This window comes from Pseudonaja textilis, chromosome 1 (genome assembly GCF_049901715.1).
Source record: "Pseudonaja textilis isolate UNSWEBS1 chromosome 1, rPseTex1.2, whole genome shotgun sequence".
NCBI classification, from domain to species: domain Eukaryota; kingdom Metazoa; phylum Chordata; class Lepidosauria; order Squamata; family Elapidae; genus Pseudonaja; species Pseudonaja textilis.
The window spans coordinates 148,674,714-148,689,598 of record NC_141990.1 but is presented as its reverse complement, the minus strand read 5'-3'; the positions used below and the strand labels follow the sequence as shown (position 1 = coordinate 148,689,598).

At 38.7% G+C, this 14,885-nt stretch overlaps 1 protein-coding gene across 7 annotated transcripts in view; it reads left to right on the top strand.

Moving 5' to 3' along the window:
• Positions 1–14,885, top strand: part of TASP1 (taspase 1) — a 50,496-nt gene that overhangs the window by 20,235 nt on the left and 15,376 nt on the right. For all 7 annotated transcript variants that reach the window (XM_026710382.2, XM_087919269.1, XM_026710381.2 and 4 more), the window contains exons 9-11: positions 5,195–5,314; positions 7,339–7,417; positions 13,392–13,502. In XM_026710382.2, coding sequence (XP_026566167.1) covers positions 5,195–5,314; positions 7,339–7,417; positions 13,392–13,502 — 310 coding nt within the window. The remainder of the gene's footprint in view (positions 1–5,194; positions 5,315–7,338; positions 7,418–13,391; positions 13,503–14,885) is intronic.

Below are 14,885 nucleotides of genomic sequence, written 5' to 3'. Positions count from 1 at the left end.
CAGGGTTAAAAAAAATCGTGTATGTGAATAGATCCATTAAAACATGTGCACTTTAATCATAGCTAATTTAAAAGCCATTGTTGCGATTAATTTTAAGTATCGTTGATTTTACTGAGCTGCCATTATGCACACATTTGAATCCAAGCCACTATTTTATCTGAGAGCAAGTCTGCTGCATCATTATAGCTTGATGATATATTTTACTATTTTCACTTTTTCAGAATGTGCATGACAAATGCAAAATGAAAAGATAAATATCTGTTGAAACATTTTCTCCAGTTTAAGATTTTGATGAAAATTTCTCAGTTTAAAGCATATTCTGTGGATCTGGAAAGGGCTGAAACCTTAAATATCAGGTAGGTAAACATGTCTGGGCATTTAATTAGCATTGACTGATCCAGAGTAGTCCTCTAGTCAAAAGGCATTTGTTTACTAAGATTAATTTCAGCAGCCTGGTTTTCTTGTTGCTGAATATAGCTTTTGAATATATATTGAACATATTTTGCCATGAAGAATTAAAGATATGTGGAGAACATCTGCAAAACACATTGCTTTGTTACCTCCTTTTGTGGGGAAGTTGATTCAGAGAAAAAGTTTACATATTAGTCAGGTATTTATTTTGGTGTTGTTGTTTTTAAAAAAACAATATCTTAAAGAAAACAAAGATACTTAAAGTATTCCAGGAAGGTTGATAATGGTATCATTTCATAATATAAAGGGCAAGTCAATGCTTCCAATATGCCAGAACATGAGCTTATCAACCTGTTATTTAAGATTTCAAGTATCTTGTTATAACATTGAACGGGAGAATGCCACCTTCACAACTGAATTGAGAAATGCTATAAAATCTGAGTTCTGTGTAGGATTGCAGTATCAATGTACTTGATATGTCATGATTCTGGTCTGATACCTTATACCAGGAGTTTGAAATTCAAATGAATCTGAGGTCTATATTGCATAAAATGAGTGGGCAGTATTCAAACGTATGCAAAATGCAGTAAATATTATTTTATTAATAATTAACACTATTTTTACAAACAGTTCAAAAACTAAAGGACAGTAAATTGTTGCTAAAAGCAAAACTATGTTGCCTACAATAGTATAGTAAAATGCTGCACTGCCCTGGTTGCAGTCTCCAGGCTGTTTGTTCTCCCATATCTCATTGCTCTGTTCCTCTGTTTACAAAGCTATAGGCAGCTAGCACAGACAAATGGTGACATCACAGGCAGTGTTTACCAGCACAATCATCATGGGCTCGCATGGCACCTGCACATGGGACAAGACAATGAGGCAGGATGGGTTCTTAGTAGTGCCTTCAAAAGACCTCAGTGGTCCAGATGTGGCCCACAGGCCAGGTGTTTGAGACACCTTCTTTATAAAGTACTTCCAACAATGCTTTGGGTATGTCACCTCTTCATTTTATAATAATATCATTATTTCTGGAGTCATAGATGGAGAGATTTGAGAAGGCATCCCGGAAAGCAATAGAAGCCTCTTCTGTAACTTTGCCAAGAACAAGTACTTGATAGCATTTTCACCTCTTTTATGGTTTGATGCCAGATGTTGAAGTTGACATAGAACAACACTCTAGTCATATCGCTATGCTGCATAATTAAATGAAAATCTGGATCTGTTCTGTTTTACTTGAGCAGTTCATAACAAGTAATATACAGTGAGTTTTACAGTGCATGGATTAAGTTTTATGGCTGCTGAAATACAAGTGATTTCTTAGCTAAAAAAATTTCCCCTTCCTCCCCTTTAATTGATATGAGGAAGAAACTGAATTGCTATTCTGCAAAAGGAGTAATTGCTTCCCTTTGCAAAAATGTAGTTTACTTCCCATTACTGTTGAAGAAATTAGGAAGAAATGAAATTCCAGAGAGAGACAGTTTGGCATAGTGGTTGGAAGACCAGACTAGAAACCAGGAGACCATAACTTAGGTCCTTCCTTGTGCACAAAAATAGCTGTGTGAACCAGTCACGTTCTCTCAGCCCTAGGAAGCAAGCATTGGGAAGCTATTTCCAAAACCAAAGGGACTAGTCTAGGCAGTCACTGGAAATTGACACTGAATCAGTGGCTTCCAGAGATAACTTTTGTCTCTGTTCCTTAGGTGAAATCCCCCCGCCGCCCCCCCAAAGATTGGAATCTTTAATACCTCCAGAACATTTTTGTAGTCATTGCAGAGCTGCTCTGAGAGAAAGGAACGAACAAAACCTTCTTTTTGCTGTTTAATGTGTCCTACCTGCCAGAATCCCCATGAGTTCTAATCATGGGGATTTTGGATCTAAACCACCAGATTGGCATCCCTTATTTAGATGTTGACATGGAAAATACATGATGGGTATCTGTATAAATATACATATCTTTTAAATGTTATTTTGCAGACAACTCTGACTGCTAATTTTAGAATGGGTTATGTTGCCTTTTTACTTTCTATTGAGATCCAATGTATTTTTATATAAAGGGTTAGAACAAGGTATGAGAACTGCAAGAAGCATGGCTAGTGATGTCATTGGGATCAACAGGAGATAAATATTGAACACTTTGGAGGATTAGGGGAGACTTTTACAGGAATTTTCAAAAGGGGCAAGAGCTGTGGATGGATTGATACATCTATATACGTCACAAATTGGAAAGTTTATTAAATGATCTAAATTAAAATATTTAATAATTGTATTAGACCATTAAATCAGTATGATGTTAAAAATCACAACTGCCAGATATTTGGCGCAATATTGAATGACTGCAGGAGCCTTAAAAACAGGGCCATTAGATACTTGTAGTTTCAGAATGCTGAGGTTCCACTGAAGGGTTGCAGTTTAATAGCTGTGAGCATTTTTTTGGTGTGTGGATTGGAGTATTCTTATTGTCCTCCCTGCCTCAGTTCTGAAGTTTGGGGATCTTAGGAATGCATAGATTGTGGTTCCTCTTGATATTAGAAATACAAGCATCCCCTTCTCTATTTTTGCTTAGTTCTTTGGTATTAGATCCATTTATTTTTAATTTCCATATGTGTACAATAAACTTGGTGTCCATGGAGTGATTTTTAATAAGGATTTTTTTTTTTTTAGAATGCCATAATGAAAATGATTTTGGAAAAAAGTCACTTGGAAATAAAAGCCACCATGATAGAGTGGTTATAGTGCTAGATTAGGGGTGGAAAGGGACAGGTTCTAGTGCTCCCTTAAAATGGAAAGTAGTGGGATGATCTAAGGTCAGTCAGCTTCAGCCCAAATCTGCATCCAGCTCCAAGCAAGAAGGCTGATAAACAAAACTGTTTGAGGCATCACACATTGGTAACTTTGCCTTAAAAACCGTCATTCTTTTGAATGAAAAAAGGTAGATTTATCCAAAGCTACGACGGCTTTAAGTAAAACAAGGCTTCCAAGAGCTGCACTTAATATTTTTGGGCAGATCAAAGTCTATTAATAGATGAGATATCATTGAAAAATAGATCGGCTCATACCCCAATATTGAAACAAATGTTATTCTCCTTGGATTTCACAGGGAGTTGCAGGGAGGGGAGAAGACTTCCACTGCAGCTTTTATCTGATTCTCAGTTCAAAATGGCAGGAAATGGTGTTTCCGTTTTTATTTTATTTGCGGCATTTTGATGAGAAAGCTAGAGGACTTGCAAAGCAAGAGTTTGAAGGCCACAAGAGCTCCGGTAGGGGCTCCGGTTGTCCAGAATAGTCTATCATTGCTTCTCATATGTTTTCATAATAAACACTTTGTTTTCCATAACTTATTTGAGCTTCTGCGTGGCAAAATGGAATGAACTAGGTTTACAACTTTTATTCTTTCTTGGAACCAAAGTCATTCAGATTAAAAGAGGATTTATGAGGGGCTTTGGTTGCTTCTTAGAGTGCCTTTGTTCTAAGGGCTTTAATCTTCATTAGAATGAAGCATATATACAACTCTTTCCACTGTATTAATTTGGATGGGAAACTCATGTGCAGTGCTTGCTTGTAATGGGAAGAACTGGCAGAAGATCCCTTGAAAGTCCAGCTGATAAATAATTAGTAAAATGATGGTTGGAACATTAGTCTTTGTTTTTGCCAGCAGGCATAGCATCTAAAAATAATTACTTTAAAAACAAATGTGTACTTGATTATATCAGATTTAGGAGTAATCTTAATCTTAAAACAAGGACAAAACAAGATAGAGACCCGGGAATATATTACAACTTGTTCAGTTATTAATGAATGTATATTTAGAAAAACTTAGTCCTGAGTAAAGATACTTAGGGATAAATTGTAAAAAAGCCACTCCTTTCACTGCTGACCTGTCTGGATCTGCATTGAGCAGTAAGTTTCATTTGAGTACAATAGAGCTTACATTTCATTAAAAAATACATTTCAGGACTGGGTAATTTGCACCCCATGACTTAATTTCATTTGATCTTGAGCCTGATTCTGAAAGCATTTTGGTAATGATTAATCCAGACCACTCCTACCTATCTCATCCCTAGTACCCTGTTATGTAAAAAATAGACAGCAAACAATATCCAAAAGAGGAAAAAGAAAAAGAAAAAAGGGCATCAGAAAGAGAATAAGAACATTGCTTATTTCAACCCTAGTCACTACTAGCAGATTTTTTTTGTGCATTGTTGTGATGTACTTAATGTTGTAAAAGGCATTGCATAAGTATCTTCGTGCTACAGGTAACCTCCAGTTTAAGAATGAATTCCCAAAGTCCTGTCCCTTAAGTTGAATTTGTATGAAGGCCGGTACAGTATTAAACTACCGTACAAGTAGTATTGTGAATTTAATTTGAATCTTTGTGTATTTAACTGGAATTTTGCTACATAGACTCCATTCTTAACATACTGAAACTGTAAGATGTCCTTAAATTGGGACATTTTTAACCTGGAGACCTGTATACGTTTTGAGTAAAACCCTGTCTTATTTTGCTTATTCAGAGGAAGAAAATACTTCATTAGAGGTGTTTCGTTGTTAATGAAGTTTTATTCAGAACAAGCTGGTAAAAATATTTCCCTGACTAGCGCCATTTTAGATAAACTTCAGATGCAAAAACTGACCTTAGCAATGATTGGATGTAGAGTCAAGAAAACTAAACAGTCTTGTCCTCCATTTGTAGTTATTTGGCTCTAAGCTCCCGTATGTCTTCAACTGCAAAATATCTCACTGCTTAAGAATACCATTTCAATATCTTTGTTTTCCTGTTATATAGGAAAATGAGTCAGAAACATTGGACACTGTGGGAGCAGTTGTTATTGATCAAGAAGGAAATGTTGCTGCTGCTGTGTCCAGTGGAGGCTTAGCTTTGAAACATCCTGGGAGAGTTGGTCAGGTAGGTTTAATCTGATGGTGCATCTTTACCTTTTTGAACCAAGCTTGTTGTCAAATAGAGAGCACATTCTTCAACTTGATGAAAACAATGCTTGTTCAGGTTAGACATTTATATGATAACCCATTCTCGGTAGGTACCTACCAAGCACTTAATATATTACATTTTAGTTTTGGGCCTTGGATATTTGAAGTTCTATTATTGCATGGTCCTACTTGCTTCTGAAAATTTGATTTCCTATTCTGTGTTTTTCAAATACCTTCTAGTTAGCACTGACTTCTGGCAATTGTCTAGATGGGTTTCTTCAGTTTTGTAAGCAAAGATTTTGAAAATGATTTGCCATTGCCTAGGGCACCCTAAGCTGCCATAGGGTGGTGTGAGAGAGACTGGCTGCCCTAAGGTCACCTAACTGGCTTTGTGCCTGATGTTTTATCCATAACTATTCCATTACTTTCTGAAATACTGTTGAGGTTATGCAAGGCAGGGATTTTGTTTTATCAGACTCCTGGCAAGGGAAATCTCATGGCTTCTCCGTATCAATGTTGTATAATGACTAAGATGCAGGACCAGGGATCTCAGATTCAATTCCATCTCAACCATGAAAACTCACTGGATGATGTTGGAATGGTCACTCTCTCAGTCCAACATAACTTACATGGTGAATGTTGTGGAGATAAAATCTCCATGTGAGCTACCTTGTGCTCTGGAAGAAATGGAAAGATATGAAGTAACAAATACATTTATAAATACACAATATATAAACCTACAGACTGATATTGTTAATTTGCTGAGTATTCATGATTGATGAAAAAGGTTTTGGGATATAGACTGAACAACTAAAACAGAAATGTTGGGAAAAACTGATAATTTTGCAAAATGATGAAGCAAGCCTTGGAGCAGCAACACAGACTCTGCCTCTTTTATACATGATTGTAATATACCAATGCCTATATAAAAATGGCAGAATTTGTGGCATGGCACTCATTTTGTCATTTTCCCTCTTCCTGCAAATATCTTTGAATTGAGATTCACTATAAAAGACAGTGAATGGAATACTCTCCCATTTTCTTGTCAGCGTTTCAGCAAATTTGCTCTAAAATTTACACCATTCTTAAAATAATTGTGTGACCAACCTAAACAATTCCTTAAATGACTTTGATGGCAGACAAAAACAAAACAAAACAAAACAAAACAAAACACATGGATCAATCAATGTGGGAAAGAATTTGGCAGAAATAATCCTACTAAGCCATTCCTACATTTGTTAGAGAGAGTTCTTTGAAGTTAATTTATAAATAGTACTGTACTGCTGTATGTATAATAGGTTTATAGAATATATTCCCAAAATGCTTAGAAAGGCAATGAAAAAGAGGTCTTTTAGATCTTCTGTGGAGGTGACTGTGATAAACATCTTTTGGAATATGGAGAGGGGGGTAATTACCAATATTAATCCCAAACAATTTTGTAGAAGAAAAATTATGCTTCTGGGCAATCTTTTCTAAGAACAGTTTAAGAATGTTATATGTTAATTGCCTGCTGATAATATACAAATGTTGTAAATTATATTGAAAATGTATCATTATAAAATAAAAGTATATGTTATCAATGGAAAATTTAATACAGAAGAGTATTAAAAGTTATTCAGAACCAAGAGGTTTTTATGATATGTAGCATCATTTTATGAATTTTATTAGTAAAGATCCTAAAAATTACATTTCTTAGGACTATACAGTAATGTATTCTTATCCAATGTTTTAGCTTATATTTTGTATCTTTATTGTATTTGTTGAGTAATATTTTTATGAGTTATTGTGGATTTTTCTATTAAAAAAAAAAGATTCAGCTTGTCTTCTGCAGGGAAGCTCTAACGTTCATGGGTTCGTGGCTTAGGGGAATACAAAGAGTTTGCTTAGAAATAAGAGACCTTGCCAGATAATATGCACAAGCCTAGTGTTCGTATTGAAACCTATTTTCTAACACTTGATTAAACTTTGTTTTTACATAAAATCCTCTTACTATTCTGTCAGGCAGCTCTTTATGGATGTGGTTGCTGGGCTGAAAATATGGGATTTCAGAATCCTTACTCTACAGCTGTGAGTACCTCAGGTATTTGCTATTCTTATAAATATTTGTCTTAATGCTAATTCTTGAAATATATTGATGCTGTATATCTTGAAATGTCTACATATTTCTATTCAAAAACTTCTGCTTTTGTCTGTTTGAATCCAGTTGCTCAGTTCATTCCAGTCTGAATGGTCATTTCCTTGTATGTGACTGAATTGTTTTCCTAAATAGTTACTACCAAGTTTGGAAATATTGATGGGTGCCACTTTGGAGTAAAAGCTCAAAATACTGCTGGATAGTAGATAATGGTTTTAACACGGAGAGATGAATTTCTCTGCATCCTCCAGCAACTCTGCTGCTGTGGCTGATCATTTATTTAATAATAGTTCATGCACTGTAACTTGCTGCCTAGCTTCCTTCTTTTTTGCATGTGGCTTGCAGAAAGAAGCCTGGCTTTTCATTTCTCCTCCACTCAATAGGAGTTGCTTTCATGTCTGAAAATTGAAAACGTGTGTTTTTCAGTGTGGTGTATGAATGCAGATGCCCTCTGTCACACCTGCTTCTAATTTCCTGACTTGAAAGGAAAGCTCATCAAAAGAAACAGAAACAATTTCTTTGACACACTGTTCTGAAATGCCTCGCTTTACAAAAGTTCTTTGCAATGCCATCTTGGTTCCATTGGTAGATGACTCTAAGATGCTGGGCTTGAATAATAAGTCATGTTTTACTTTGCTCAATACTGTGGGTTTTTTTTTTTTGTTTAAGAAAAAAGACTTTTTTGAGGTTATTTTAAACTTTTAAGAAATCTGCTTAAAGGGGATTTGGGTAGGTGCTAGGCTTTGTGATAAGCTGAAATGAAAAACATTACATGTAGTAGTAACCAAAGGTCATGTAAACTGATAAGAACATTAACACTCAGAGCCCTTGAAGTTTTCAAGCTTTTCATGTTTAATTCTAACATTCCAAGAAGAATGCCAGCACAAAATCATGCACCTCCTAAAAGACTTCCTAACCTTGGAGTACTACTGTAATGTGCATAGATGCTTTTAAAAATGTTTCTTAGCTTTAAAAATAATAGTACAGTGAAAATATGAGGGACCTAATACAGGTGGTCCACAGCTGAAGCCTGCCTTCCTTCCTTCCTTCCTTCCTTCCTTCCTTCCTTCCTTCCTTCCTTCCTTCCTTCCTTCCTTCCTTCCTTCCTTCCTTCCTTCCTTCCTTCCTTCCTTCCTTCCTTCCTTCCTCTTCCCTCTCTCCCAGTCAGGGCAGGTAGTTTGATAGGAAAACTGATTGGGAGCCCATGGGTAGGAAGTGAACCCAGTGGGGGAAAATAGGAAACAATTTGATTATTTTTTATATAGTCCAGTTAATATTGATTATTTTTGAATGTGGACCTTCTCAATCATTGGAGCCACTAACAAAGAGCTAACTGCTCTGTCCTATAATGTTCTTCTTCTTTCCTGTCCTCAACATTGTTTTCCCTTCCTTGTTTTCATCATATTCCTGTCACTCTACAAAAAAGGCTAATGGCAAATATAGTCATGATAAAAGGCACTCTCATACATCCCTTTCAGCCCTTTCAAGAGTGAGTGGCCCTTGGCAGACATCCAGTTATGTCTGTTGCCTGTCTTTTCATAGGATCTCCACTGATGGCAAAAAGATTCCAGATTTGTTTGCCCAGCCCCAACACTTCTCCCACACACACCATGGTCAAAACAATCAATAAGCACTCCTCTTCATTGAAAGTTCTGCTTGTGTAATAATCTATGATGGTAGAGAGGGATGAGGCTAAAAGACTAGGTTTGTGCATGGAGACTTTTTTGTATGGGAAAATGTTCAGACATCTGAGCTTTTACCTAAAATGGTATACAGATGATATACATCAGTTAGAAGTATTTAATCTTGTCGATAATCCTACTGAGGGCTACAGAGAAACTATCAGAATATTTAAAGTTACCACAATATGGATTTACTTATAGAACTTTTAACAAATTTTTAATCAGCCTTACATTTATAGAGGGTGGCACGATGATTCAGCAGTGGGCTTGTTGACTGGAAAGCCGACAGCCCAGGAGGTTCAAGACCTCAGCATCATGAGATGGGGTGAGCACCTGTCTTCACCCTAGCTCCTACCAATCTAGATGTTTGGAAGCATGCAAATGCAAGTAAATAAATAGGTACCACTTCAGTGGGAAGGTATCAACACTCACTGATGTCATGCTGGCCAAATGACCATGGAAGTGTCTTCAGACAGTGCTGACTCTACAGCCCTTGAAAATGGAGATGAGTACCACCATCTATAGTCAGCAACGACTACAGATTAAAACCCATAGGAACTTTACCTTTACATTTTTAGGTCGACAAAAGTCAGTGAGCTGCCAGTGAAATCAGTATAGCCTTATTGACAAGCTGTCTCCTAAACAATCCCAACAAAACTGGAGGAAAAGAACATTCACCTGACATCTTGAAGTTTAACATTGGTTAAATTATCTGCGATTTTTCTTTGTTTGCATATATAGTTCGAGAAACACTTTTTCTTTGAGGGTGGGCTTTAATAAACAGTAAGTGTTATATAGCTCCTGTCATGCCCCCTGTCAGAATCTGAATCCACTCCGTTGGCTGTGGAGGAAACTGGGGAAGAGCGAAGTCCGGCTGGGCAGAGTAGGGAAGAGTTAGAACAAGGGAGAGGGAATACAGAGGAAGACCCAGGCCCACCCCTTCTTCATCCTAGGGTATGCAGGGAGGAACAGAGAAGAGAGCAACGTGGGTTCTGTGGCTTATGAGGGAGGAAAGAGCCCTGTTTCCCTTCATTAGCCACACCTGGGAAGGGGGTTTAAAAGAGATGCATGCTGGGTGCGGCATCTTCTGGGAACAAACATGAGTTCATTTTATGTTGACTTTGATTATCTGTGTTCCTGGTGTCTTCCCAACCGTGCTTCACGTCTGGAATTTCTTCTCTTGCTCTGCCGGACTAATTACCTCATCTTGCCTTGATTGGACTTAATAATTACAGTTTTTGTTGGCCGCATTTTGGACTTGATTTTCTGCAGCCAAAGGCTGCTCTTGGGAGAGTTTTCCTCCAGCCCAGAAGGTAACCAGGACATTGGAGGCAAAGTTGGAGCTAATAAAGGGACTCCTACTGATTATCTGACTGTGTTGCCTTTGTGCCACGCTCCAGGTCATGACAGCTCCCCACAGGTCTATTCATATCGAAGGTATCTGCCTCCTTGCCCTTTTTTAAAAAAAACATTGGAACAAAAATAGTGGAAATATCTATGGTTCTTAGTTAGCAGCATGTAGTAGTACCGTGTTTCTCAGAAAATAGGGCCTTATTTTCTTTTGACCCCTGAAAAAATGGCTAGGCCATCTTTTCAGGGGTTACTTAATTTCTCCTCCCCCGCACACCCTCACCTAGAGCGCCCCACGGGCAGCCATGCCTTGCCACCAGCCGTTCCTAATGGCCGATCATGGCAGAGCGCAGAGGGCTCCCTACCCACACCAAGCACCTTTGCTGCAGACCTGGGCTGGCTGCAGGCTGGGTCAGCGGGCGGGCGGGGGCGGCATGGATGTCGGCTTTGGCGGCGGTGGGGCACCTTATGCCTCTGCCGCTTCTTCTGCCACTGTCGCTTTCCCTTCTGCCCTCGCCGCGGCTTATGCCACATTCGGACTGCTGCCATTAGGAAAGACGCAGAGGCCGGAGTCCGTGCTGGACATCACAGTGTGGCGGTAGCGGAGAAGTGGCCCTTCCAGTCGGTGGAGGAACGGTTTGAGTGCATTCCTCCACCATCAGTGTTTCAGCCACTTCTCGGGCGGGGGAGCCGCCTCTGTAGCTTCCACGGTTCCCGCCGGCAGTGGGGCCTCTCTCGCCAGTGCTGTCTCCAACAACAGCAGCAGCAGTGGCAGGACAGACCCCGCTGCCAACAAGAACCACCTGCCCTCTCATAGGGGCATCGCTTTGCTTGACGGCGGCTGCATCGACAACGCTCTGCAAGTCGGTGAGTCATTTAGGCTTTGGTGGGTGGAAGCGATGGCGGGAGGGTGATGCCATCGTTTCTCCCCCCCCCACGCCTCGCTTTGCTTCCCACCCCAGAGCTTTGGGTCACAGTCTTGTCCCCTGTATGGTTGGGCGCTTTCCTCTTGCTCCAGCCACCCGAAACCCCCCTCCCCGTGGACCTTTTCCCGCTCTTTAAGTTTTCTTTACTCTCATTCCCTCCGTCAGTTCCCTAAGAATACAGACTGGCCGAGCAGCTTCCTCCCCACCCCTCCTGGTAGTTTTAAAAAGGGAACCATCTATCCATTTTACCCTTCGAGCCGAGGCAAACCTTCCAATCCAAACAGAAGAGAAAGGGAATCACCCTACAGACCCTTAGCACCAAGCTTCCCAGAGATTTTCTCCCAAAGGATCCACCCCAAAGGAGGATTCACCCCCTTAAATGCACCCCCACCTTCATCTCCTTGAATGGCAGAAATAGGATGGAAATCCACCTCCTGGATTTCTCCTGGCAAATCCCAAAGACACTCTTCTCTCCCTCCCTCCCTCCCTCCTTCGTTCCCTGCCAAGCTTCCCAGAGGGTGAATCCTTTGGGAAAATCCTCTGGGAAGCTTGGCAGGGAAAGAAGGAGGGAGAGAGGGAAGAATATTTTTGGGATTTGTCAGGAGAAATCCAGGAGGTGGATTTCCGTCCTACTTCTGCCCTTAAAGGAGATGAAGGTGGGAAGTGCATTTAAGGGGGTGAATCCAAAGCAGCTGGTGGTGAGACGTGGCTGCCTGCGGGCTGCTCCTAACGGCTAGTTCCACCCTCCCCCCATTTCACATGTTTTAAATAGGCCTAAATTTTGGGGAAGGGGCTTAAGTTCACCTCATGCCTAGAAAAAATGCTGGGCCTTCCTATGGTGGCGGGGGGGAATATTGTTGGAGAAACACGGTAGTACTGTAAACTATTCCAGAATGAAAAATTTAAACTGTTTGGTGTGCAGGAGTCGGGGACTGCCACCGTAAAGGTGCTAGTCTGATTTCAGCAAGATATATTCTGAAGTGACCTTTTAGCACTTTGAAAAGATGGCTGGGGCAAGTGTGATCCTTTGTTAAGTACTGCACCGTTGGGTTAACATCTGTTTATAATAAAATAGGTTCTTTGTATAAATCTCTACAATAAAATATCTTGACATGATGTCTGTAGTAGTTAATGTTGGTGCTTTCTTTTCAGAGAATGTAGAGAAGTAAGCTATGGTTGATCACACAGTTTTCCCTAAGTGTGACGGAAAAAATGACAGGATTCTTTGGAAATTCAAAAATAGTCACCAAAACAAAAACTTCACTGAAGAGACAGTACAGAGTATTAGACATATACTCTGTCCTGACTCTTCAGTTAAGTGTCTGTTAAGAGGAAGAAATTTTTTAAAAAGTATTAACTTGAATAATGATTTTTATGTAATACTATTTTTATGTAGATATGCAATGCAGGAATAAGCTATTTAGTTTTGTTAATTACTGAATATGTTAATAAGTGAATATTGTTCTTATAAGTTCAACCCCAAAGGTTAAAAAAAAAGATAAACTATGTTTATGAGTTTGGCTTTGGTGTTTATATGTCATAACGTTGTTCTTTATTATTGATTTATAATATAACACAAGTGGCTTCAAATTTACATAAGCATGAGTGAGAAAACATTGTGAAGGCCCCTAAGTGTTGCTAACTGAATCTTAAATACTGTCTTTTTTTTCTTACTGTAAAACCAATGGATCATGTTTGAAATAATAAATTTTACTATATTGAAAATCATCCTGGGAGACCAAATGGTGAATTAATACTCTGTTCAATTCCTAAATTATGGGTTCTGATTCCTCCCCCCCCCCGCCCCCCCCAAGTTCTTCCTAGTTCATTGGAATCTTTTGAGATTTGTACTCAGAGAAAAGTACTATAGCAGTTCCATACAACTATTAGTTGAGATAAATATATTTTTCTGTTTTGCACATGTATATTAACCATCCCCATATGTATATGTCCTTTATGTAGGTTGTGGAGAACATCTTGTAAGGACATTACTGGCCAGAGAATGTTCATGTGCTTTGCAGAATGAAGATGCTCATCAAGCTCTGCTAGAAACTATGCAAAACAAGTTTATTAGTAAGTACAAAATTCAATAGCTGGCTTCTAATTTTTTCTAGCCATATTTAACAAACAAATTAACAGAGTTAGAAGGAACCAACCCCCAAGCGGGAGACCCTACACCATTTCTGACAAATGGCAGTCCATCCTCTTCTTGAAGGTCTCAAGTGATGGCGCTCCCACAACTTCCGAGGGCAACTTCTGTCCCACGGGTTGATTGTTTTCACTGCCAGAAAATTTCTCCTTATTTCTAGGTTGGATCTTTCTTAGATCAGTTTCCATCCACATTGATGCAGTGACAACAAGAGTTCTGTGCTACTTTGTAGGCCGGGACATGATTTTTTTTTAAATCTAAAAAGGATTGTTGCCTAATATTTTTGCTGGTCTTTAGGGTGCATTTGGTTTCTTTTAACACAAAGGTAATTCTGTTGCAGAATAATACTTTTGGTATCTTAAGAGTCATGTGGCACCATCTTCTGCCTGAATAATAATCATATATATGAAATGCTTTGGTACTAAGAAACAAATGACTTGATAATACTTGTATGAGATTTCATCAGTGTACTGTTTCTTCCCCTGTTCTTTGATAATGTAAGCTTTGCTCTGTTGTTTAATTAATACCTTGTTGCTCTACTTATTTTGTTGTTGTACTCGAGATAGCTTAGAAAATAAAGTATAAAATGATGGTAATATAATTAGGCTTAAATTCAAACTTATAACTTGATTTAAGATTCAAAAACTTGGGAAAAGAGGGTATTTTTCCATTTTCTTAAATATTGGTAGAATATGTTTTCTGGTGATTTGTTTTTTAAAGTGCAGGTACGGTAGTTGAAGGAGAAACCTTCTGCACAGTTGAAGCACCCATTAATTTTCATTCGGTTATTTCTGTCCTTTTGTTTTGTAAACTGGTTCTTTTATTATAGATATTTAATAAGTAAATGTAAGTTTTATGCACTAGATTTTAAATGAATCTTATCTTGTTGGAAGTATTCTTTAATTCGTAAAGCAGAGGAGGATTCTTTCCAAAGTAGCTGGTATTACATATATACCCTCTCTTGCACGTGCACCATTTTAAAGAGCTTTTAATTTTGTGTGTGTGTGTGTGTGTGTGTGTGTGTGTGTGTGTGTGTGTGTGTGTAATGCAAAAAGAGAGAAGGGAAAGCAGTGATTGATAAGCTTGTTTTTTAATGAAGTGAAACAGTTTGCTAGAACTCTCCAGTCACAGAGTGAATGGATGTTGTGTCTTTGCTGATCTGTTCTGTGTTAGTTCTGACTCAACTGAGCAGGAATGTTTTCAAGCCTTTGAAGAGAGAGCCTAGGTTTTAATCCCTCCTGATTCCGGTACTGCTTCAGACAAACCTTTCTTCTGATCCTTATTTTAACATTCAAAACCCTTTCCCT